The sequence below is a fragment of the Cuculus canorus genome, chromosome 2 (assembly GCF_017976375.1).
Source record: "Cuculus canorus isolate bCucCan1 chromosome 2, bCucCan1.pri, whole genome shotgun sequence".
Lineage (NCBI taxonomy): Eukaryota > Metazoa > Chordata > Aves > Cuculiformes > Cuculidae > Cuculus > Cuculus canorus.
Genome location: NC_071402.1, coordinates 16,996,603 through 17,020,079, shown reverse-complemented (window position 1 = coordinate 17,020,079; position 23,477 = coordinate 16,996,603). Strand labels below are relative to the sequence as shown.

The 23,477-nt window shown below is 37.9% G+C and overlaps 1 protein-coding gene across 7 annotated transcripts in view; it reads right to left on the bottom strand.

Moving 5' to 3' along the window:
- Nucleotides 1-23,477, bottom strand: part of TRPS1 (transcriptional repressor GATA binding 1) — a 213,530-nt gene that overhangs the window by 144,337 nt on the left and 45,716 nt on the right. For 6 of the 7 annotated variants that reach the window (XM_054059249.1, XM_054059254.1, XM_054059252.1 and 3 more), the window contains 2 exons: nucleotides 13,753-14,882; nucleotides 5,482-6,085 (listed from right to left, as the gene is read on the bottom strand). In XM_054059249.1, coding sequence (XP_053915224.1) covers nucleotides 5,482-6,085; nucleotides 13,753-14,882 — 1,734 coding nt within the window. The remainder of the gene's footprint in view (nucleotides 1-5,481; nucleotides 6,086-13,752; nucleotides 14,883-23,477) is intronic. The other variant, XM_054059255.1, reaches the window with a different exon arrangement.

Sequence of the window (23,477 nt, the reverse complement as noted above, 5' to 3'; positions counted from 1 at the left end):
AAAAAAAAAAGTAGCCCACTGCCTCCCCAGGCAGAGACTTGTAGAAACAGGTGCTTCTAAAAAAACAAAAGACTTTGGCAGCTCTCTGACCTGACAGAGGTCTGTGCATTAGTAAGACATAATGCCTGCTGAGTTCCCCTCAGCTAATTAGGGGACTCATATGGCAATGAATAGCCTTGACTATAAATACTTCCTGAAAGATCTCTAACAGAGTCAGAGGAAATGGGAAAAAAATGAGATGCAGCTACAGACAAACTATTTCAGATGTTTCTTCTTTAAAGGGCTGCTTTTTCTTCCCCAAAGTGGATGAGGGATGAGATGCAGCATCCAAGACTTCCATCAACTTAAATATAAAGTGTATGATACAATTGTATGCATTAAATTTAATTCTGTAGATATCCCATTAAGATGTTGCTATTAAACAGTGGTTGGAAGTAGGACACAATGCCAAAGTGCACAAAAACTTCCATCTATTACCTTGAAGTGACCACCAAAAAGATCACATTTAACCTAAGATCCCTCTTGGAGAGCTTGAACCTTCCAGCGCTGCTCTCTGTCCTCCTGCTAAGGCAGCAGCAATAATTCTACCAACATCACAGAGGCAGGATTCCCCTCAAAGTTATGTTATCCTTCTGGCCAAGAACTGAATGTTTATAGAAAAGTCTTTTGGATATCACAAAGGCCAGTTCAGCATTTCTACTGTTTTGCAGCTATGCAGCATCTAACCCTGTGGATAACAAGAATCAGTACTTTATAATAGGAGAAATAATGTTTCACCACCAGGGATTGCGTCTGATATTTACTACACTGATATTAAATCAATTACATGCAAATTTACTGATACATACATATCTATTGCCTACTTTAAAATTAGTTCTGTCAGTCAGCCACACAGGAGAACAGAAAACAGAGAGAGAGAGGAAATAATAACTTTTTCTGATTTCCTGTCTCCCCCAAATTTAAAGCCATATAACCAGCTCTAGACAGAACACCATATGAAATACCAGAAGAGTAAATATCACAGACAAAAAGAAAATAACTTTTCTGAAAGTAAATGGAAACTTTCTTGAAACACCACTGTTTCCTATAGTGTGTACAGTCTGACCATTATGGTGCAAAATAATCTTGATTTAACAGAAGAGCTAGTTTTATCCTTTGCCCTATATAAAAAGCTCATAGCAAAGGTTAACATAACTTCCGTTAGATATTTAATGTTACAGCCTGCAGTCTGCCTTTGAGAAAAATCATCAGTGCCTTTGCAATAAGTTGACCATCTCTCTCCCCCTGACTGTACACAAATCTCCCTTTACATGAACCATGATTAATGCACAGGCATCTCCCTGTTGCCTCCAGGTCAATGCGGCACCCCAGGATGCACTGATCTGTGCCATTCTGCATCTGCATCAGCTAAATGATGATGCAAGGCAGCAGTGTCTAACAATACCTTTAAGTGGGCTAACTAGGCTGTGTATAGGTCTGAAGGCTCAGGCTGCAATTCCCAATTTTGTGGAAAAACTTCGTTCAGCAGTGTCCACACATACCAAAACAGGACACTTCATTTAAAATCAGTTTAGCAAAAAGTTCCTGCTGTCCAAGATCTGTGTTCAAAGCATTAAACAATCTGCCTGGCCCAGAGTCCACTGGCTGCCAATGTGCTACCCAAAAAAAAGAACATTTTTGCATCTCAATAGACCTTCCAGTATCAACAAATCTTTAAACTATAAAATCAGCTACTCTAAGGAAGAGCAGAAATAATGTCTACATTGTACCATGCTGAGGTACAGTTTTTGTAATTCCCATTTGCAAAACATACTGATTCACTGTAAGTACAGCTGCTGGAAAGATTTTAATAAGAAAAATAAATTAAAGCTACTCACAGAAGTGTACCAAGCCCCTGAGAAAGATTCTGTTACATACACACAGCTTGGAAGCGCTCTCTGGGAAAAAGGTGCGTCCACTGCATATGTGTGTTCGGACACATGCAGAGTTCAAGCTATCACCACCGCACCATCCCCAGCTCCCACACAAGCTATTCGGTCTTTTAGCTGCAAAAAAGGAAAGAAATTCTACCCTAATGACTCCCATGAATAATCTGCTGTAGCACAGAAACTGGGGAGGGAACAGGTCCATTGTGCATGGAAGGAATGTAAGAAAGCAGCATATAAATGGCCTCCACAAGATGCAAAGCTGAAAAACACTCCCAAGTAATTTCCAAAAGTTTACAATTATCCTGTAGGCATTAAGGAATTCTGTGGGCAATTGTAGATTTTCACTCCTTCCCCAGTTGATCTGCATCGTCTTTGATATTTTATTAAAATGCTAATCACTCCTAAATTCAGTATCTAGAAAACCCACTTTCAATACTAATCTCTATCTATGTTTAAAAAAACGTGAAAAACATGATCTCACCTTTCCCTTCCCCCAGTCATGAGAAAACTAAAAAATGGATAGCACATGGTATTACTGCTACTATCGAATCTTTACAAATCATTTGTAATAAGCAGAATCACTTTATAAATACTGAATAGCCGGTAAAACCAAAGTATACGTTAGATTTTTTTTTCAGTCCATTTCTCAGAGTGTTTATCCACTGAGTAATCCTAGATTTTTGGCTTCCTCTGTGTCACTCTTTGGAGAGAAAAAAAATGAAGTTGTCCACAGTGATTTTATTATAGGTTTTGTTTCCTAGTCACCAGTCGTACTGGGAAACAGTATTTTGCATGAGTGTTCATTATATGATACCAGAAGTATGTACTGCTTTAAGGCTTTGTTTTAAAAAGGCCCGATTTTTAACACAGCATTGGCTATTTCTAGTATCTGTTTTGTATTAGAAAAATAAATTTCTCCAGAAGTGGATAATCATGAGAGATTTGCTTAACAATATAGTGCTTTTTTTTTTTTTATTTCAGAGGATTACAAAAATTAGCTTTTCCCAAGAATGGAAGAGAAGTTCTTTTCTGAAAAATTTCTAATTGTCTGGGCCAAGTACACTTGTTGTATGTCAGATAATACCTGACACAAAGCTCCCTCCCACTGGTCAGGCTGACCACTTTGTCTTTTTGTTTCCTGGCTCCAGTACTGCATCTCATAACTCTGTCTACAGAAAATCAAATCAAGAGCAAAATAAAAGAGTTGGGTTTCTATGGTCTTCTTCACAGATCCAGGGGAATAGGGAATATCAATCTTATTGGAAGAATTAATATTACTTACAGTATCACACTTCTTCATCTACCACCATCTCCTGTGCTTCAGATCAGCCCTTACCTTCAGGAAGTTTGAATTGTCATTATTTTCCCCTATCTATCAATAGTGATGAAATATATATGATTATGGACTCCATTCAGCAGATGTAGAAAGTTAATCTCCTTCCCTTTCTTTTCATTTAAATATTTCAAACTGACAAAGGCAACTTGCCCAATTGTCAAAGAGAAAAGTGAAAATTAATATATTACAACTAAGGAAAAGACCCAGACAAACAAGTCCTTGGCACAACAGAGTTCAAAGAGCAAAGTAGCCAAAAGTATACACAAAAGTAATTCCTCTTTGAAGGGTGTCAGTACAGACCTAATCCTCCAATAAATCCTTCTACAAACTTAATAAAGAATCTTCTAAAGTGCAAGGAACTGATTTATATACACTGCAGTAAACCAAAATGAGCTTTTTTCCTTTTTCTAAAAACTATGGAATTTACAGGTACTTCATATATCTGAACATACAGAAACATTCAGAGTCTTTCCAAAAGTAAAAAAAATACTCATTCAGAAAAAAAAAATAGTGTTTTTGTATAAAAACTTCAAAAAAATGTCTGAACTTATTTTTTAAAGGGCATAAGCAGCCGGTGTACAGATTCCCTTTCTATATTCACCAATGGGTAAAACTGATAATATAAGGGCCTTATTTTACCATTTACCAAGACTTTAGGCTCCAGCTACCAAACAAATTTAGAACTTTATACAGATGATTCTGCATTATACCATGCTGTCCTGCAGATTCTTATTTAGTTGGTTTTTTTTTTCATCCTTTAGTAGTCAAAAGATAAATGAAAATTACCTGTATTCTGATAAATATAAATGCTTTTTCTGGCCAATGTCTGTGCATTGCTAAGAACCACTACAAGAACCGAAGTGGGATATAACTAGTATCATATGTACAGCATGAATTCCACTGCTAGTCAGATATATGTGTATATATTTTTTTATATATTTCCAAATGGAGCAGAGAGATATAACCATGCCATTCACAGTGAGAACACACCCAGGTCTGCAACAAGGAACATGTCATAATGTAACTGCTTCTCATACACGTAAAATCTGACATCAGTAACCATTCATGTCCTGTGGTACAATATGGTCGCCCTAAATTGCATGAAGACTTATTATTTCATAATTAGAAAAACTGCAATATTTTTAAGACCACCAACTTTGCTTAAAAAGAACTTGTGAGATATATGCATAAAGAGACATATATACCTATGTATAGTCTTAGCAAGCCATGGAATAAAACATTTATCTTGCTTTTCGTCTTCTTTTGACTTTTGTTCACTCTTAGAGTAATGGATGTTATGAGTATAAATGTTCTTACAAAAGATAATGAAGAAAAACAGGCTGACCATCATTTCCATTCTATGAGGTTTCTCTATGGTCTGACCGGTCCCATGGCAAGTTTCTAGAAGCTGAGGTAGGGAGCAGCCTTGAAAACATACAGTGATGACTCCAGGAGAAAAGACACTTACTTGTAGCCCTGTTCAGCTCCTCCAAATCTGAGAGTTTTTCTAACCTCAGATTTCTCTACAGTGGAAAAAGCATATCTTGATAGAAGGAGAAGCTGTTTATATATAGGACCTTTCATTTAAAAAAAAGACAGAAGAGGAATGATTTTGTGTGAAAAATATTCCCTTTTGCTTTACGACCCAAGCTCCTTCCTTTTCCCTTTTTCTTTTGCTTCCAAGGCAACCAGACAAGTGTCAAAATTGATAAATAATTATGTTGCTTTACAGAAAAAAAAGAAGTTACATTTTATTAATATGTATCTCGGGTTTCATATGCTTAGATATTTAATAATGTGAGATCTTGCTTAAGTGTGAACTGTCACACCACCACAAAATTTAAGAGGTGATTAGTTGTTTTAGTGTAACAGATGTGCAGCCTTCTGGGGTTCTAAACCTTCCTACTTCAAATGCACCATCAACCTGCACAATTAGCAGGAATGATTAAAACAAAATTCAATCAGAGATAAATAGTAAAAGCAGAAGCACTTGCTTACTAATACTACATCAATATATATGTTGTTTTATGCAAACACTTTGGAACATTTACCTGCCAGCTTAGCTCTACAAGTTTCAGTCTTTTTTTCTCCATGCATGAAAAAAAAACCCAAACGTATTACTCGGGAACTGAAGAAATCATTTGCATGCCTAATTAAACATAACATACATGTAATCATGAAATGCAAGAAAGAAAAAAGAAAAAGAGAGCTTCCTACCCGTAATAAGGACTGGGATTCGTCCTTTGTCTTGGTGTCCCCGGATCCTGTGTAGGGCTGAGTGAGCTGCCCAGTTTTCTCCGCTGCTCCAGCTGGCACACCCTGCAGGAAGCCCTTGCTCTCCACCGCCAAGCCATAAATGGGCCGCGCAAGATGGGCAGATTCTACATTTGGACTATCCCTTAAAGGCTTTGGCTGCTCTTGGCCAACAGACACTGGGGTCAATAAGCCTAGACTGGACTGTGTGTATGATGGGCTTCCCCTCAAAATGTCTGTTCCTCTCCAGGTCACATTGCGAAGATCATCACTGGGACTGTCAGTCCAACCTTTCTCCTTGAGCACTTCCTTATCTTCTATCTTTTCCCTCTTCACTATGCTGTCAGATATGGGCTCCCCCATTTTGGGGTCTGGATTAATCAGACTGTAGACCTTAAGGTCAATTTTTGGTTCCTCCTTGATAGATGAAACGCCATGACTGTCCTCCCCATTGGCTGTAGTGATGTCCATCTCCTGACAGTGAACAGTGTTGAAGTGCTCTAGTAGTGACTGAGTGTCAACAGCTGTGAAGCTGCATTGACGGCATTTGTAGCAGTTGTGAACTCTCCTGGAAGAAAATGAGAAGTGTATTAACGTGAGAGCCTCCCCTGGGCTTTCTCTCTCACAGTGGTTCTACTTACCTACATGAAGAAAATATACTGAACTTACAGGACAATACCCTCTAAATAAAGCAAGCAGGTTTACTTTGATGTCTTATATGATATGGGAAAAATCCTGTTGGTTCTTCCCCACACACATTACAATGGACTCCTATCACTCACTCATACTCCACTGCATTATTCTAAACTTTATATAATTTTCACTGGGATTTTATGGTTTTTTTTTCCTCTTCAGTATGCTGCAATTTGTGCTCTCTGTTGTGGTAGAAACATGTATTTTTCAACCAAAATCAAATAGTTTGAAAAGGAAAGTTCTCTTTGTTTAAAAAACACTTTATATGTCTATGCTAGAAAGTTCAAATGCTTAAAAATTCCTTTGCTTTCCACCAATTTCAAGTGCTTCGGGTTGAGCAAGATGTTTTTGAATGGCACTGTGTCTACCTTACATATAAGAATACACCAAAGGGTAGAAGGTCGTGCACAACAGGCAGTACCTATTTGCTCTCTATGGACATTTTCACACAATTTAAAAGCTGTTGCTCTAAAGAAAAAAAACAAAATAATTGTCTCTGTCACTACAAACTGTGTTTTCCTGTTAAATACAAGAATGTTTGAGTACAAGCTGTGGAGCAGTGTGGAATAATGCACCTTCCTGGTTTTATTCTAAAAGCCTATATAAAGCACTGCATTACTAAATTATGTAAAGCATATGTTGCTACATGAGAACAACATGTTACGCATTTAATGTATTTATCATAGGAACAGAACACTGTTTATGTGCTCTATAACGCCATTGTGAATAATTGTTTATAGCAGAGGAGCGGTCAGAGCCCTCCATCCGGCTCCGAGCTGTGCTGCACCCAGCACCATACCAGCGCACAGTCACATACTGTCCCTGCCCTTCATCAAAATATACATAAATCTGCAACGGCTTCTCCCTACAGACACTCACACATCCACACCCCACACATTCAGAGTCACAAAAGTGTCTTTAGCCAAGCTAAAAAATTAGCCTTTCACTATCCACACAGGACAAAACTTGTATGAGAAATCTGTTACTGCCCTGACAACTCCAACTGTTAGAATTAATTCTTTTGAGGCCAAATCCTAGTCTCAGTGAAGCTGATGGCAAAACTCCCATTGACTTCAGTAAGAGCAGGATTTGGCTCTCAGTGCATCTGTAGAACTGGAATATACAAAATGTCCCTTTTACAGTATGATAGTTTAGAAGGGACAACTTGCCAAACTTATTAAACCCCCTTGTCTTCCTTCTTTCCTTTGGTTGGAAAAACAAACCATATGTTATTTACATTGTCTGATTTTCTTGCAGTTGTGTCAGCCCAGACATCAGTACACATTCAGATGCAAGCTTTTTAGCCCTTGTGCAATATCAGTTTTCTTTTTGTCATTTTCCATATTTCTATTCATTTTAAGGGACTAGGTGGGCTCATTCAGTTGCAAAAAAACAGTCAGCTATTCTCCACACAGCCTTACAGCAACAAAATGTGCTTGTTGGAGAGCAAGCTGTGGGTTAAAATCCTGTTCTGGCTGTGTTCATTTTTCCCCTTCTACAATTGTGTTTTATTAAAATCAGCTTGTCTCTCAATGCAACACTAATATATTCTTTCTTGCAACTTAATTCTTTTCTAAACCAAGCTTAATTCTCTTCTGAACCAAAAAAAATGAGAGAGTGCTATCTGATCAAAACCATTTTATAAATACAAAAAGCCAAGTTATAAAGAGAGTCAGCCCTGTAAAGGTGGGATACCATCAGGGAAATCCAAGTTAGACAGGGGCTAGTTATCTTAAAAGCCAAGTTAAACAAGACACCATTTGGGGCTAATGGCTCAGCCACATAGACTCTCCATGTGAAAGTTTATCAATCCTTTGGGAGGCTACTTAGCCCTAAGTGTCTCTTGTTTAACTTGGCTATTTCAATGGCTAACCCCCTTTCCTAACTTGGCTGTCATCTACAGATATCACACCTCCAAACAGCTGATCTTTTTCTGCCTAACTTCTCCTTTTTTCCCCCCCCTCCCCTTCCATGCTGGCTAAATGTTTTTGATCAGGAACGGTACACACCACAGGAGTGGTACCACACTTCTGAGGCCACAAATAAATGCTGACTATTAGGCACAGTTGTAACTACATGGCTGAGGCCCAGCTACAATCACCTTTATTACATTAAAGATTTGTTCATTTAAACTATAATTTCTTCAAAGAGAGCCATACAAACATCCCTTCGCTTTTCTGTAAAACTAGAGTATGCACTGTGATGTGTAAAATACAAGGGCTGATTTAAGTAGGTATTAATCCGACAGTCTGGTATTTTTCAGGACATACTTTTCTAGCATGCATGAAAAAGTATTCTCCGCCATCGACATTATAAATCTTCATACTTTGCATGGGTTTGTCCTGTATACTATTCTGTCTCCAAGCTCTGAAAAATAAGTTAAAGTTTGGAACTGTCTGATATGTCACAGTCTCAAATAATACTTATCATCAGCTATGAGAGAACTTCTGAAAGTTGGAACCTTATACTTTCCCAGAATAAGGCATAAAAGAAAATGTTTTAATCTCTGACTGTTTTCACCCCACCCTGATAGCAATCAAGGAAACAAGTTGGCGACGTTTGATTTTTTTATACTAGAATTGAAGCCTTCCCCCTGTTTCTCTAAGGGCCCAAGTTACACCTAGATTTGTGCACAAAGCTCCTAAAATTAAGCAACAAAACTTTAAAAATTCCACTTTGCTAAGTACCCAATAAGCACTCCTTACTGCATTACTTTATGCATTACCTTAAAGTTACACTTTACAGTGAAAGTGATGTTTAAGGAAAATCTCAGTATGGAAGAAAGTGATGTAAACGAAGAAGGAACATCATTCTTACTTTTGTGTTCTTGCTGATACAAGCAGGTTCAAGCCACAAACTGTTGTTAATTTAAATGTGACGTTAGGATGGCAATGTCATCCCATCCATTGTTGTCCCTTAACATTATTATTTTCATCACAAAATAAATCAAAGGCCTGATTATTCATGGACGTTAAAACATCCGTGGCCCAATCTCAAGATAAAATGTCAAAGAATTCAAGCCAAACCTTTGCTGCACTGCTACATTCTGACAACTTAATAAAATCCTATCATTATTTATTTGTACCAAAATGTACTTGAACTGGGTGCTATAATATATAAGGATTTTCCCTCACAAAATCTTGAAGTTGGAGAAATTAGATGGGGAGGTTGATGGATTTAGTGTTCTTTACTTGACCTTTCTAATAGGCTGTGATACTCCTGACATTAGCTATTATTAATTACATCTTGTTGACATACTTCTAACTAGTCTCAAGTATTACAAAATGCCATCCTCTACAGAACAAGTAAATTTTTTTCTTCTTTTTAAATTACCTGAAGGCATTCCTAGGATCTAGGGCATAGAAAATATTCTGGATGAAGGTATGGCTGTTGTATCACTTCCATTTTTTTGCATATTTTGTATTTCATTATGAATATAACAATTACTAGTATTTCTCATGAAGAGACTGGCTTATATGAAAGTTTACTTTGGGGATGGGTGCTGCACTCAGACTTGTGGGGAGCAGAAAATATTCAGAAGGAAAAGACAGCAAGCAAAGCAAGCAAGAAAATTCAGCAGAGGGACAGAAAGGGGAGGAGAACAGGCAGAGCAGAGAGCAAGGCTGAGATGAAAGGAGAGCAAAAGCCATTGGCAAGAGCAAACAAGTTCAGAGCAGTGAATTAAGGTGTCAGGAGGAGGACCGAAAAGGTCCTCACAGCTGCTGCTATTGTTCAACAAGTGAAGGCTCCTGCGCTGCAGAAAACCCAGGAGCTGGTGGGCCTCAATTTGCACGTTTGCCCTCAGTGGGCTTCTTGGGGGAGTGTCCCAAAGGCTCTCCATTTCCATAATCTGCATGTAGAAGATACTGCCCTGGTTTCAGCTGCCTGAAACTTGACCTGCAGGACCTGAGCACCCCTTTGCCTTGTACCTCTGTACTCTATTTACCTCTAAGAGGCAGGGGATTCAATTTAATTCAAAATTAATTTCAAAAGAGAAATCTATATAATTACTGTCATACACATTTTCAAAGTAATTTCTGTTTATTACATAAATTATTCTACTTCATTGTCAAAACTTATATTTCATTTATAAGTCTATTTTCTTTTTATCTTTTGCAGTTGTTTGATGAATCGCTACTTTATCTTCCTTTGTAAAAGGAGGTTAGAGCAGTTTTCAGCATGGCATTTTTAATTACTAATACCACTACTCAAATACTTTCTGTCAAAGTCTTTCTTGCCAAATAAGGATTTAAATTAAAAAATTATACTTTTTGCAAAAATGAGAAAATGCATTGTTTTTTCACATCTTTTAGCAAAATTATAAAACAAACCAATCTGCAAGAAGCCTTTTTCATTTTAAAAAAACGAATTTTCAAATTTAATTATTTTGGAGCAAGCAGGAAATTATCTCTAGGCTAAGTGATCCAACATGCAAAATTTCCCCAAATAATACTCAGTATGATTTTTATCTAAATTACAAGTGTTGGCATCTTTTAGCTCATCGGAATACCAGACAGTTTTGAGGAAAAATTAAGCTTCACAAGGAACATTAAGAGTACCTGATTCCTCAGAGGTATAATGGATAATGTGTAGTAGCAGAATTAGTGGAAAATAGAGGCCAATAACCCTTCTGGGGATTTACTTGAGTAAGCACATTTTAGTGAAGTTTAAATACAAGAAAACTCAAATGCAATGTGATTCATTAACTTCAAATTTAACTGAACAGCTCTCAAATAATCATGTCAAGAAATATAGAACAAGAATGAAGTGTAAGTATACTTTTCCATAGACAAAAAACTCAGAAAGAACTACTTTTGCAAATTCTGATACTGTTGCAAATACACGTCTGCAAAGGAATAATATGGGGAGGCAGAAAATGTTTTGCCTAGCGGACAGTGAAATTGTAGACAGAGTTAAAGGGAAACAAAATGAAAAAGAAAATAAATTAAGTATGCTGCTCACCCATAGGACGCAAAATGAAGATAAAAACCATATGAACCAAAATATGCAAGTAGCATCTAAAGCCAGCTCTGATACTCACAGATTATCAAGGGTAAACTGAAGTATGAGAATGGCAGAACACTTTCTGCCACCACATTAATGCTTAGTATCATGCATGAGAATCCATTCAGCTCCTTATTATATAAATGGACAAGTTTTAGATATGTGTGCTTGTACAGCATTTTAAATACATCAGAAATACTGTCATTACAGCTTTATTGAGATAAACTCTGAGAAGGCCAGCTGGGATGTGAGCTGACCCCACAGCAGCATGATTCTGTGTACCACATAACTCCCTAACACTACTATTTATAGAATTTCTACTTTTTAAAATCTGAACTATTCTGTATCTTTAGTTCATAAAATACAAAAAGGGAAAGAAAATACATATTCCAGACATGCAAAACTTCTATTAAAAAAAGGCCTGATGGCAATAATAAAATGAGAATGCCCCAGAAGTCTCTTTCTTTCTATCAAATTAAAACAAATGGTAACTATGAAAATGAGGTTAGGCACAGAAAAGCAATAAAACCTGATGTTGTTTGCCATTTCATAGCACCTACCATAAACTGAACTAACTTCTGTGATTTCAAAGAAGATGCACAGTAGAGAAAACAGCAGCAGTACATGTAGAAAAGAAACAAAACTCAAATTAAAAGGGAGAGGGAGGGGGGTGGAGAACAATAGGAAAAAGGGGAAAAAGTTGTTGTACTTTGCTTTAATTACACAACATTCTCAGAGCACTCAACAATGTAATACACAAAAGACTTTCAAAAACACTTTGTTTGAGGGTCTTAAACAGACCAGACTAATTTTAGAAAAGTTGAGATTTGAACTCTTAAGTGCATCTCTTCGTTTTCCAGAGTGTAGCTCTCTGTGACAACTGCCAGAGCTGCAGGGTGCTGAGCCCTCCAAAGGAGAAGCTACTGCTACACTGTCTCCGATTTAGCACTCCATTTGGAAAGTCATGGCTTCTCCTTTCCTTGGGAGAAAGGATTTTAACCAGGCATGCTTGTTAAAACTTAAATTACCAGCTGCAGCAAAATAAGTAGGTTTTTTCAGTCAAGGAGCCATTTCAATCTTCCAGTTATTTAACCACTAAAAAAAGATTGTGCCATGCCCCAGCGGCAGACAAAGTGCTGCCTATGGAGTTCTACAGCATGGCTCAAAGCTGCTATAATAATGCTTGGAACTTAGATACCACTTTTCATCTTCAAAGCAGTTTACAAACATTAACTAATTAATCCGCACAACATCCCTGAGGCCCACTTGGATCAAAAATGGGGCACTGCATGCTGGGACCTGAATCCTCTGTGGGCCCTAGATCCAAATTAAAGATGAGCAATCTGCTCCTTCTTTTTTTTTTTTTTTTTTTTTTAATTTTAAATAGACTCCTGATACATTGCCAATGCAGCCCTCTGTTGGGCAACATTTGGATGCCCCCAGCTTTAATCTCTATTACTATCATGCCCTAGTCTGCCTTTGTTAATTTTGGATGTCTTGGAATCTATTAAACGTGGCACAGTTTCTTAAGCTTTTAACAAAGCTTTAGCTTTGAAAATGCATCTTCTTTTGTATTCATTCTAGCTGGCTTCCATGCAAAGATCTTTTAGATGAGATAGATACCGACTTTTCCGTTGTTGTTGACGCATTAGCCTTAACTGTTAACATATTTAGCATGATTTTCTAATATTTAACATCGCTTTTGCAGCGGCACATAACTTTTGCTCTTTACAGAGCCCAAGAGCCAGTTCCTCGTCTGATCTAAACTGGACTGCCAGTTTACAACAGCCCAGGAACTGACCCAAGAAGTTTAGCAGGGAGTTGGCTGCCACTATACCATTGTGTCAGACTGAGTCAGGAGACTGGCTGCATCCACCTCCAAATAGGAACATTAGCATTTAAAATAAATAGAATGACACTGTAAACCAGCAACACGAAAATAAGCATCTGCAAAAGGATCTTGGGGGATGACATCAACAGACAAAAGAGTGTCTGCTCCCAGTGTGAAACCAACACCAAAGCAGCAGTGGAATGCTCTTAAACTAATTCTTGTGTTGCTGGACTTGGGAATGGAAAATACTACAAAAAGGTAGTACATTGAAGCACTGTTATGGAGCATGAAAGGATTCATAGTCTATCTTGGAAAGTAAAGCCATTTGTGTTCCCTTGCTGAATGAAGATGCCAGCTTTCTGGTAAAAAGCCTAAACTAAAATAGTACGTAAAAGATTCTGGGTGGAAAATAGTTGACCAAACCTCAAATATGCTGGAACTTCAGCATCTGCACACAAAATCCAAATCTCCCTCTTCTTTGCACAGGTTTAAATGTATAATTAAATCCACTGACTTAGCTGGTGGTTTTCCAAAACAAAGTGAATGTTGGATTAGACCCTGGCTGTAAAGATTTATATCTGTATGCATTCATATTTTGATTTCCAGTTTCCTCAAATGTTCGGGGAATGGTGACATTTAATTAAGAAACTAAGGGAGGGCTGGGTTTTTTGGGTTCCTATCATGAATCACTTAAAACTTCACTGTACCTGTAGTGTCGGGAAATCTCTTCTTCCACCTGGGTGGTAAAGTCACATTTGGTACATGAGTGTTCTTTGTTCTCCTTGAGCGTCAGTGGCCCCTCTGCCCCTGGCAGGGTGTTTGTTTCTGGTTTGACATCAGATGCTTGGGCTTCATGTGCATTCTCATAGTGAAGCAGGAGAACGTCCACGTCGGGAGTGGAGAATGAGCACTGATGGCACTGGTGTTTGACTCTAGAGCTTCCTGTCACCCCTGGAGACAGGTGCAAAAGCAAGAGAGCACAGTGGGAACAATTACTTTTTCTGCAAGCAAATGGGTAAGTAATTTCTCCAAGGTGCTTTTCTGGACTGCAGAGGCCTCGGGGACAGAACTGACAGTGCTTAATGGTACACTTATGAATGTTGTGTAGCTGCTGATAGTGACGGAGAAGTGGGCCCACCACTATTACATCTGGGCCATGGCTCTTTGAGTACCTAAAGTCACAAAACTGACAGTTGTAGCTTGTCACCATGCTGTCCTCTGCTCCTTTGCTAGTCAAGTCTTTCTTTTTTGCCACACTCGCACCCTTTTCTGTCTTTGTCACTAACTCCCCATCTGCATTTTTGGCTAGATCATTCTGGTTAATGACAGATCCCCTAGAAAGCTTATCATTCAGATCTGGGTGAAGGCTTCCTGCCTGGCTTCCCCCATGCTGTTTGCTGTAATGTTCTAATAGTTTCAATGAGCTGGACGATTCACAGCTGAAACTGCAAAATTTACACCAGTAGTAACTGGTTGTATCGGTACCATTTTGTCTAGAGGAATCTATTGGCTTGATGGGCACCGAATATCCAACTGGTGTATCATCTCCTGTTTTTACAGTGATTCTGTCTTGCCACTTCCCCAAGTCTCCAGAATCACATGGTCGAAGAGTAGGACTGGATTTATTGGAGTTTTTCTCTGAAGTTTTACCAGAATCAGAGGAGGGAAGGGCTGCTTTCATTTTGTTTGGGTGAGTCTGTAAGAAGTGTTGCTCTAGTTCAGTGGAGGAGTTGCCCATGTAGGTGAAATTGCAGAATTTGCAGCGGAAGTACTTGGTGTTGCCTTGGCAATCTGGAGTTTTCCGCCCAATTCCAATAAAGGTTCCACCTAAAGTAACCTGTAAATAAAAAATAAGGTCATTTTAGCTCCACTGTAGATTTAGTCAAACAGTAAGGAAGAAAAAAAAAAAAGAGAAATGGAGAGCAATTCATAAGCCTTTCTGATTAACTATCAACATCATTTTCATTTCATTTCTACTAATGCAGAAAGGTATCATACCTATACCCTCAAGTATTTAGCATTTGTTTCTGACGATTTTGAAATGTTTCACATAGCTGAATATGTATTCCATGTGAATACAAAATATCTCGATTTGGGGAAACTAAGGCACATGTATGAAACATGATCTGAATTCAGAGTTCTCTGATAGGAATGTTCCTTCCTTCACTAAATCACATCATGATATAAAAGCGAATCATCGGTTCCCATATTCTTGAACTCTTTCACAGGAAACTTCGCTGGGAATCTATACAAGGTGTAGAACAAAAGAACAGGCCCTCCATCTTTCCCTTTCAATACACTTACATGTTTTAATCATATTTATGCTTAATAGTCCAAGACAATTGCTTTCTAAATATGAGCAAACAAAAAATTAAATTTGAAATAATAAATTCAGTTTGCTGGGTTGGAGTATGACCAAGTCTTATAAAGACCATTCCTACAGAAGTATCCAGTATCCGCCAGGACACCTTTTAACACAGCCATAATGCCTGATGTCTGAAAGAAAAGGCAGTTTTCTCAAGGATTACTCAGTGCAGACATTCTCCAAGGAAATCTTCTGTTCCTCTCATGCACAGAGCTCAATTTAGGATGGAAAAAATAAGAGTAGAAAAATGGCATGTGGCAAAGAAACTTACCACACCCAAGCCCATGACATCACTAATTAAGAAAAAAAAGGTAGGTCTACTTAAATGTTCTCATGATCTCTGAGCAAAATGGTCTGCAGGAAGGAAACAAGACTTCCAGAGCTTATGTTATTAAACCCTGTGTTCTCATAGCAGGGAGGCCTGCCCTTCCCAAGAGTGCACCACACCTGCTCGTGACATCAGGGGGAGATTTGCTGCTCCTGTACAACTGGTTTGAAGGCCAATGAAAGAACCTCCAGAAAAAAACTGTCACCACTGCTCTATTTTTTTTTTTTTTAACGAGTAAATAGTGTACAGCATCCAGAAGATAATTCCCCTTTATGCCCAAAATCCACAGCCATGTACTCCTTTGCCATTCATCTAGCCTACATCACTACATCAAGCACATGACTGGAAGGTTCCTTGTGCCACATTCTCAATTTGTACACACAGGAGATGCCTTACAGGGAATATAAAATTTCCACACAGAGTTAGATTTCCATTCTCCCAACCAGTAATTGTAATACTACATTTCTACAGGATTCAGTTACAATACATTAGGCAAGTGGTGTAATTATTTTTCTTCTCAACAGCTGTGCCACAAAAAAATCATGTTTTCACTGCTCATTCAGTATCACATCATACAGAAAGACTCAGACATACAGACAGCATGAAAAGTAAATATTTTTAAATGCATATAAAATAAATGACTTTTAACCATTTAGCTCGGAGAATGAGATGCTGTCCTTTGTATCCCATCAGAATGGAACATGTATAATGAGTCAATGAGTTGCTAACCATGATACAATGAGTTGCTGCTATTCAATCTCCCATTTTTCTTATTTTTTTTTTTTTATGAAAGCACAATTCCTATATGCAGGTTAAAATGTTTTCTTAAATAAACTGAGAATGGCTTTCTGTTTCTTTAGGAAACATATCTTTGTAGGCAATGGTAAGCCAGGCTGCCAAACAGCTAGGACTTAACTGTAATAACATTTTCACTTAATCTGAGGCTTCAGGTTCTAGTAGCAAAGTATTAATTTGGTTTTGAAGAGGTTCTTTAGAAGAGGGAGGTTTTAATAGATTTTCTGTACTGCCAAAGATATCCCATTTTATAGTGATCAAGAACTGAAGACAAAGATATGCTAAGTCTGATCTACTAACAAGAGTGGGATCTGGGCCTGGTCCACAGTATCTGGCACTTCAGGTCTCCATCCACTGCATTGTTTCAGTTTTCAAAGTCTCAATAGTGTTGAAAGACAACTTAAAGAAAGCACTGATGGAATTATGGTAAACAGAAAATAACAGCAGCTCATTGGGTGATTACACAAGTTGCAAGGTGATCTGGTTTTGCTCATTTAATTAGATACTTATGTTTGTTCTAAGCATGCACAGAAAACCAGCCAAAACGCTTTACTCTAAGTGGCTCTAATGAGTAAATATATCCATTACCCTCAGCTGTCCATTCACAGAGCCTACAGATAACGAATCTATTTTGCAGACACCCTGTAGACACCAGTTAGAAATTGCAAGTGACAATAATCCCAGCTGCTGTTCATTGCTAATTAGTTTTATTTCTGAACACTGGAAAACATAGTATTAGTACTAGCATTTTATACAGTGGACTGTAAATCACAGCATTTCTGTAACTTGTGCTAATCTTGCTTAGTGGCTTACATAGCCAGTATGGGCCCCATGGTAATACATCCTTCCCTGCATTACAAGAATATAAAATAGAAGTAAGTATTCTCACTCTATTTGTGTTTATTTGTTGCAATGGAAGGGGACACAGCACTGGAATGTAACTGATTACCAGTTATTAGGCTAGCATTTACCTGACTACCCTACCACAATTCCAAATAATACGACCAATTAGGAGAGCTTGTACATGAAAGGTAACACAGTGTCATCTTATTACAATCTAAAGCTATTTTTCATGCATAACAAAACCTACTGAAGGCCTCCTTGGGGGTCACCAGATAAAGAGACCTGAACAAACTGGCTTCCATGCAAATTGGTTGGGAGAAGCACTTGAAGTGACAGTATAAACTGAAGCTGTTCCAGCTTTCAGCCAGGCAAATTTGGAAGGCGCCTACACATTTGCAGAACTGTTGGATTCACAGAATCATTTAGGTTGAATTCCTTCACTCTGCTCAGTCTTGGCTTGCTTCAGATTTTTCATTTACATGTTCTATTTCTACATACAGGCACTAAGCTCCTCCACTGGGTACTTAATTGTCCTTAACCTCCAGCTCTGACCTGCCCCAGAAAGCTGAAAAATAAAGGAGGAAGAGAAGGAGAAAGGGGAAAAGAAATATATATATGTGTATAAAGTAATAGCCACAAAATCTAGTCCCCTGCTTTTCCCTGACACAGTTCCATTTTCTTAAACAGATGTTCTCCCTAATATACAGCAGAAAAAACTAAACAAGAGCAATGCTAAAAAATGCTGGACATAGTGGCAGTCACAAATACACGTACAGCTTGCACTGGAAACGTAAGAGCACCTATAGACCAACAGTTCTTTCAACAAGCACAAAAGAAATTTCATCCTTACGTTTCTCTTTTTGAAGGGAACCTAACATACAAGCCATCTGTTTGGAGTGGGGAAACCTGATTTAGTTCTTTCTTTCACTGTCACTTCCTTGTGAGATCTTGGGATTATCACTCACTCCTGCACCACCACGTTTATAGCAATATAGTTGGTATTATTCTGTATAGAGGAAGATGGCTCTTGGAATGAGTTCTCCTTTACTGCACTTGAGACGGTTGCACTGATAGTCTTCAAAAATTGCTCTTCAAAGCCATGTCTCAGTCTGGGATTAAACTGAAATATATTTCACAGTGAGGCTCCCAGAAACTCAAAACTTTTACTCGTTAAATTCATTCATTAAGGAGGAAAATTATCAAAATTTAGAAGACTGATGAAGAATGTACTACAAAGATTGAAGTCTGTGTGTTAATACAACTAAGCTGTCTCCTCACACACCACGCACATTTCCAAAAATAGCCAGAAAGAGGAGAAGAGACAACACGATAATTGACAGTGTTTCAAGTTGTACTTTCTAAAGCATGCTGGCAAGTACTTCAACAAAGCTGTGTAATTTCACTATACGTTTCCAACAGATATGTCTGTATTACCTTAATTAGACAAACCAAAAACAATGATTTCATGGAATACATAAACTTGGGCAAGGAGAGATACTTTTCTTTTTTTTTTCATGTCTTTAACCTGCCTTCTATCCAAATGCTACCCTATTCTATTCTCCCACTCCTTTCCCAAGTTCAATCCTAAACCTTATTTCTTCAAAGCAGTTTCAAAATACTGCTTACAGAAAATAAAAATCACCAAGGAAGACAAAGTCTACTAGATCCTGTCATATACGTTTCATAAAGAAAATTCCACCAGTAGAAACTAGCTGCCTTTATCCACATAAGAGATTCAACTGCAAGGCTTACATGCACAGAATAAAGCTGTCTCTGACCTCTGGCTTCTTCTGCAACTACTGATTAGAAACTAGACCAACCATCTGCATTGGAACATCAAACGTTTACAAACCACCTTCTTTTTATTACCTCGGTTACATCTTTGGCTAATCAGGAGGTGAAAGGCTCCAGATCCCTTACCAATCTCCTGAGCCATCCAGTCTGACTTTGCCAATTACTCTTAATCTTCTAATCCTAAAATATTTTCTAATGCTCTTGTTTATTCATTTGCTTTGTGCAATATAGCATCCAGAACATTTTAACCATCCCACATTTATGAAGTTTTTCATGTCGTGCAGGCCAGAACAGATTCCTGGCTTTTATGCAAGTTTGTGTAACACCACCCAGTTGTCTAACCTCCACTATGGAGAACTCACTCCCTCTCGCTCTCTATATATAAAACTAGGATAATCTTCAGAGTATATTCTTATAACTATTTGCCACACTGTGATCAATTTCTTGGTACACAAAACTATGTTGTACAAGTGAGGCAAAGACTATGAGCAAACTCCTGGCTTTTTTTTTTTTTTTTTTTTTTTACTTCTCAAAACAAGAAAGCAAACTATTTGGTCACATTCATTCAATATAAGTGTATTGTTCTCAAGATTTATTCTGTTGCCATTAAAGACAGCACAGTTGTTGACATGAGAATTTAAAAGGTATTTTTAAAACCAATAACACAACTTAAATTAAGGTCAGGAGACCAGATGTGCAAAGCCAACAAAAGTAAGGAACACAGAATCAAGACTTTCATTAGCTGGCTAATGCTAGTAGACTAATATCTAGCACCTAAAAGAATCACCATCCTTTCTATTCTCTCTATGTACAGATAAAATTACCAGACAGTTCCTTGGCTACTGTAAACTCACATCGCCTCACAGACTTTGAGGCAAACTTGCACTAATTTACACCAGAAGAAAACTTAGCTGCTTTCCTTTTTACCCAGCAACTTTGCTTTTATGAACTCTTATCATTTCTGTGGGCTAGCTTTGCAGTTTATATGTTTGAATATATCTGTGACTATTACTAGTTTCACCAACTTTCTTCAGCAACCTGTCTTCAAACGCTACCTGATATCCCTGGAATAAAGATGAGAAACCTTAACACATAGACAACTTCACTCTGAAGGCTGTGAATACACATCATGTCAGTAATTCCACAGAAAATGCTATTCTGAATGCAATAATTTGAGGGTAGACTACTTCTCACTGAAAGAAGGCTAAAATAGCTTATTTTTGTCACAGAGCAAGTGGATATTCCCAGGCACTAAATATTTAGCAGCTGACATGTTTTAAATCACTGCATATTGTTTTGAAGAGTTAACTTGCTAATGTCTCCAGCAAAAGGATATAAAGAACGTCTACCACATACAAGAATACAAATTGTTACTTAGGAGTGACAGCCAATACAGAATTTAGATGCCTACAATGCTATAGGTGATTTTTCACATATTTATATATGTATGTATGCACGTATGTACAAGAAGCACATGTATGTATACACACACACAAGCACATGCATATGAACATGTATATATATATGTGTGTGTCTTTTACCACCACCCGTTTCTCCTCCTGCCACCATTTCCTTTTCACGTCTGTGGTTTAGACATGACTGACTGCTGTGTTCACAAGGTGTGACTATCTCAGTGTGCAAGGCAAACTCCAAGCTTCACCATGACCCAGAAATAAGACTCAAACAGGTATGCACAAATGCAGTCCCCAGGGAGAGTCAGCAATGCAGCTGACAGATTAAATAGTCCTTCTGGGACATAACACCTTCATGCAAGTTCTGTTCTAGCATGCTTCTCAAGATCTACCACAGGACAATCTAGTCTAAGAGATCAAGATAAATCATATCCAGCAATAGTTTGCCAGCTTATTTATATCTAATTCCTGTTTTATGGACTAATTGAGCTAAAGTCAAGAAGACCAACAATATAAAATTTGGGCGCAATTGTCTCAGCATGTGAGGAAAAGGAAATTCATTCACGTACATGTTTTCATCTACTCACATCAACTAATTATGTATCCGTGCAGCCCTATAGGAATCCCACTGGATGACACAGGTAAACATTAAGAAGTTTGATTTTTCACTAATAAAAAAGTGAATGCTCTATTTGTTTATGCCTTCAGTCTAGTTTCTTGTGAAAGTGACTGTAAGAGTCACTTTGACAAAACTACCAAAAACATAGAGGAAACCCTTTACCGTGAGAAGGGATGCTAACTGCATCTGTGTCCCCACAGACCCCCTACAGATTTTCTGGTCTTACCTTTGCAACTTCATATTCAGTCAAACTGCTAATATAACAGTAGAGGATAAAAAGCAGAAGCTACTAATAATAAAACCACTGGTTCTCATTCAGCTGAATCCTAGTTAGACCAGACTTTAATTAAAAATTTATATTACTAGTCACACACTTCTAACATGAGAACAGAAAAGCTGCCAGGTTTGATATATTGAAATCCAGAACACTAAAAAATACGCATACATAACTTTGTGTAGGCATGTGGAGCTCACCACTGATTTACAAAAGAAACAAAAGGAAGAGCTTTACACACTGTGCATGTGTGGGCACTTCTGCCAGTTTCTAGGATGCTGAGCAGCCTGGTAGTTGGACATCCAGAAGGCCTCTCAGTTGCTGTGAAAATCCTGGAAAAGTTGTTACTTATAGTAACTCATATATGACAAAAGATTAAGCAGAATTATATAATATTGAATGTCTAGAACCATGAGAAAAAATCTGCTGCCAATCTCTCATTAGTCTGTTGGACAGCTAGATAATGTAATACTTTTTTTTTTTTTTCCCCCCTGGGCTCATTGAAATACAATAAAAAAATTTTGGATTACTTTTATCAGTTTATGGCTTCTAAGAAATTTATCTTCTTATCTTACATGGCAGTCTAGTATCTAAAACCATGAAACAATCAAAATGAGAGGGATGGATAAGGAAAATTTTAAAATCACTTTCTAGCACTTTCAGACAGGAGTCTGGATCTCTTTAATGGCTGAAACATAAGAGAAGGTAGGTCTGTGACAAGCTCCAAAAGCAGGGCCATGCTCAGCAGGAAGCGCCTCAAAGGTAGCATGCACAATGTGAAGCTGCCTGGAATCAACTGTAAGAACTGCTGAGCACTGCAGTATGTCGTTATTCATGGCTGCACGAATGCCCTTCTCTCTTGAGACATGCCATCTGAAACCCTCACCTGAATGCTGACATTTCTGTCCTTTCTCTAAGGGACACTGTTTTCTTTTAAAACATATCAGGAAATGGGATCATGCTCCCTTTTGTACAATAGCCTAATGGCTTGAACACTTGTTCAGGAAACAGGAAAAGTAGGCTCCTTTCCTTGCTCTGTCAGAGGGGATCCAAGCCCACTTCTCCTTCGATGGGCAATGTCCTACCCCATAACTATAAGATGATATGTGGAAGACAGCACTCTCCAATCTTTCTGTTGAAGCTTCCCACTCACTACTTAAAAAAAAAAATTGGGGACATCATTAGAAAAAGACTCCTGCCTACCTGCCAGCTACTTGCCTGTCTCCAGACCCTTCCATACTTTACATTAAAGGATCATCAGATCAAACACAGGAGACTTAATCGTAGAGTAACAAAGCAATGTTTTTCAGCATCATATCTGTTAATTTAGTCACCTGAGTTTTACTTCAAGAGAAGCCTTTAGATACAATATCTAAAGTCTACTGCTTCAGGCACACCTAGAAAGGCATACATAGGCTAAAACATCCAGCAAGACAAAACAGTTTCTAGATGTTGATCAATTAACTAAATACAAAGAAAAGGTAATGAGAAGCATCAGCAAAAGTCATCCATTAAACTCACTTCAAATACTATTCTCATAAAAGCAATAAAGCTGATTAACTCATTCTCTGGGAATTCAGAGATGTGCTAGCAAATGTTTTCTGAAATCTATACCAGCAAGACAGCTAATCTCCCAGAAACAGCTCAGTGATTTTACCCAAACCAATGGAATTTATTATAACTCAATGAACCAAAAACCTCTGAGGAAGAAAACAGGAACAAAGATCACAGGAGATTTTCAAAACAAAATCACATTTTCAAAGGTGACAAAGGAATCTTGCTGGATTAAATATTCAAATCAAGTAAAAAAGAGGCCAGAAAGCTTGGATTATTTACACAGTTCCCAGCCAAATCCTCTTTAGGTACTACAAAACAAAGTCCCAACATTTGCATACCTGGCTGTGAAGCCAAATGTATATCCCCACTGTTTTGCAGACTGCAACACAAAAAAAAATAAAAATAAACCAAACCCAAACCAAACCTAAAAGCTAGGTTTAGGGTT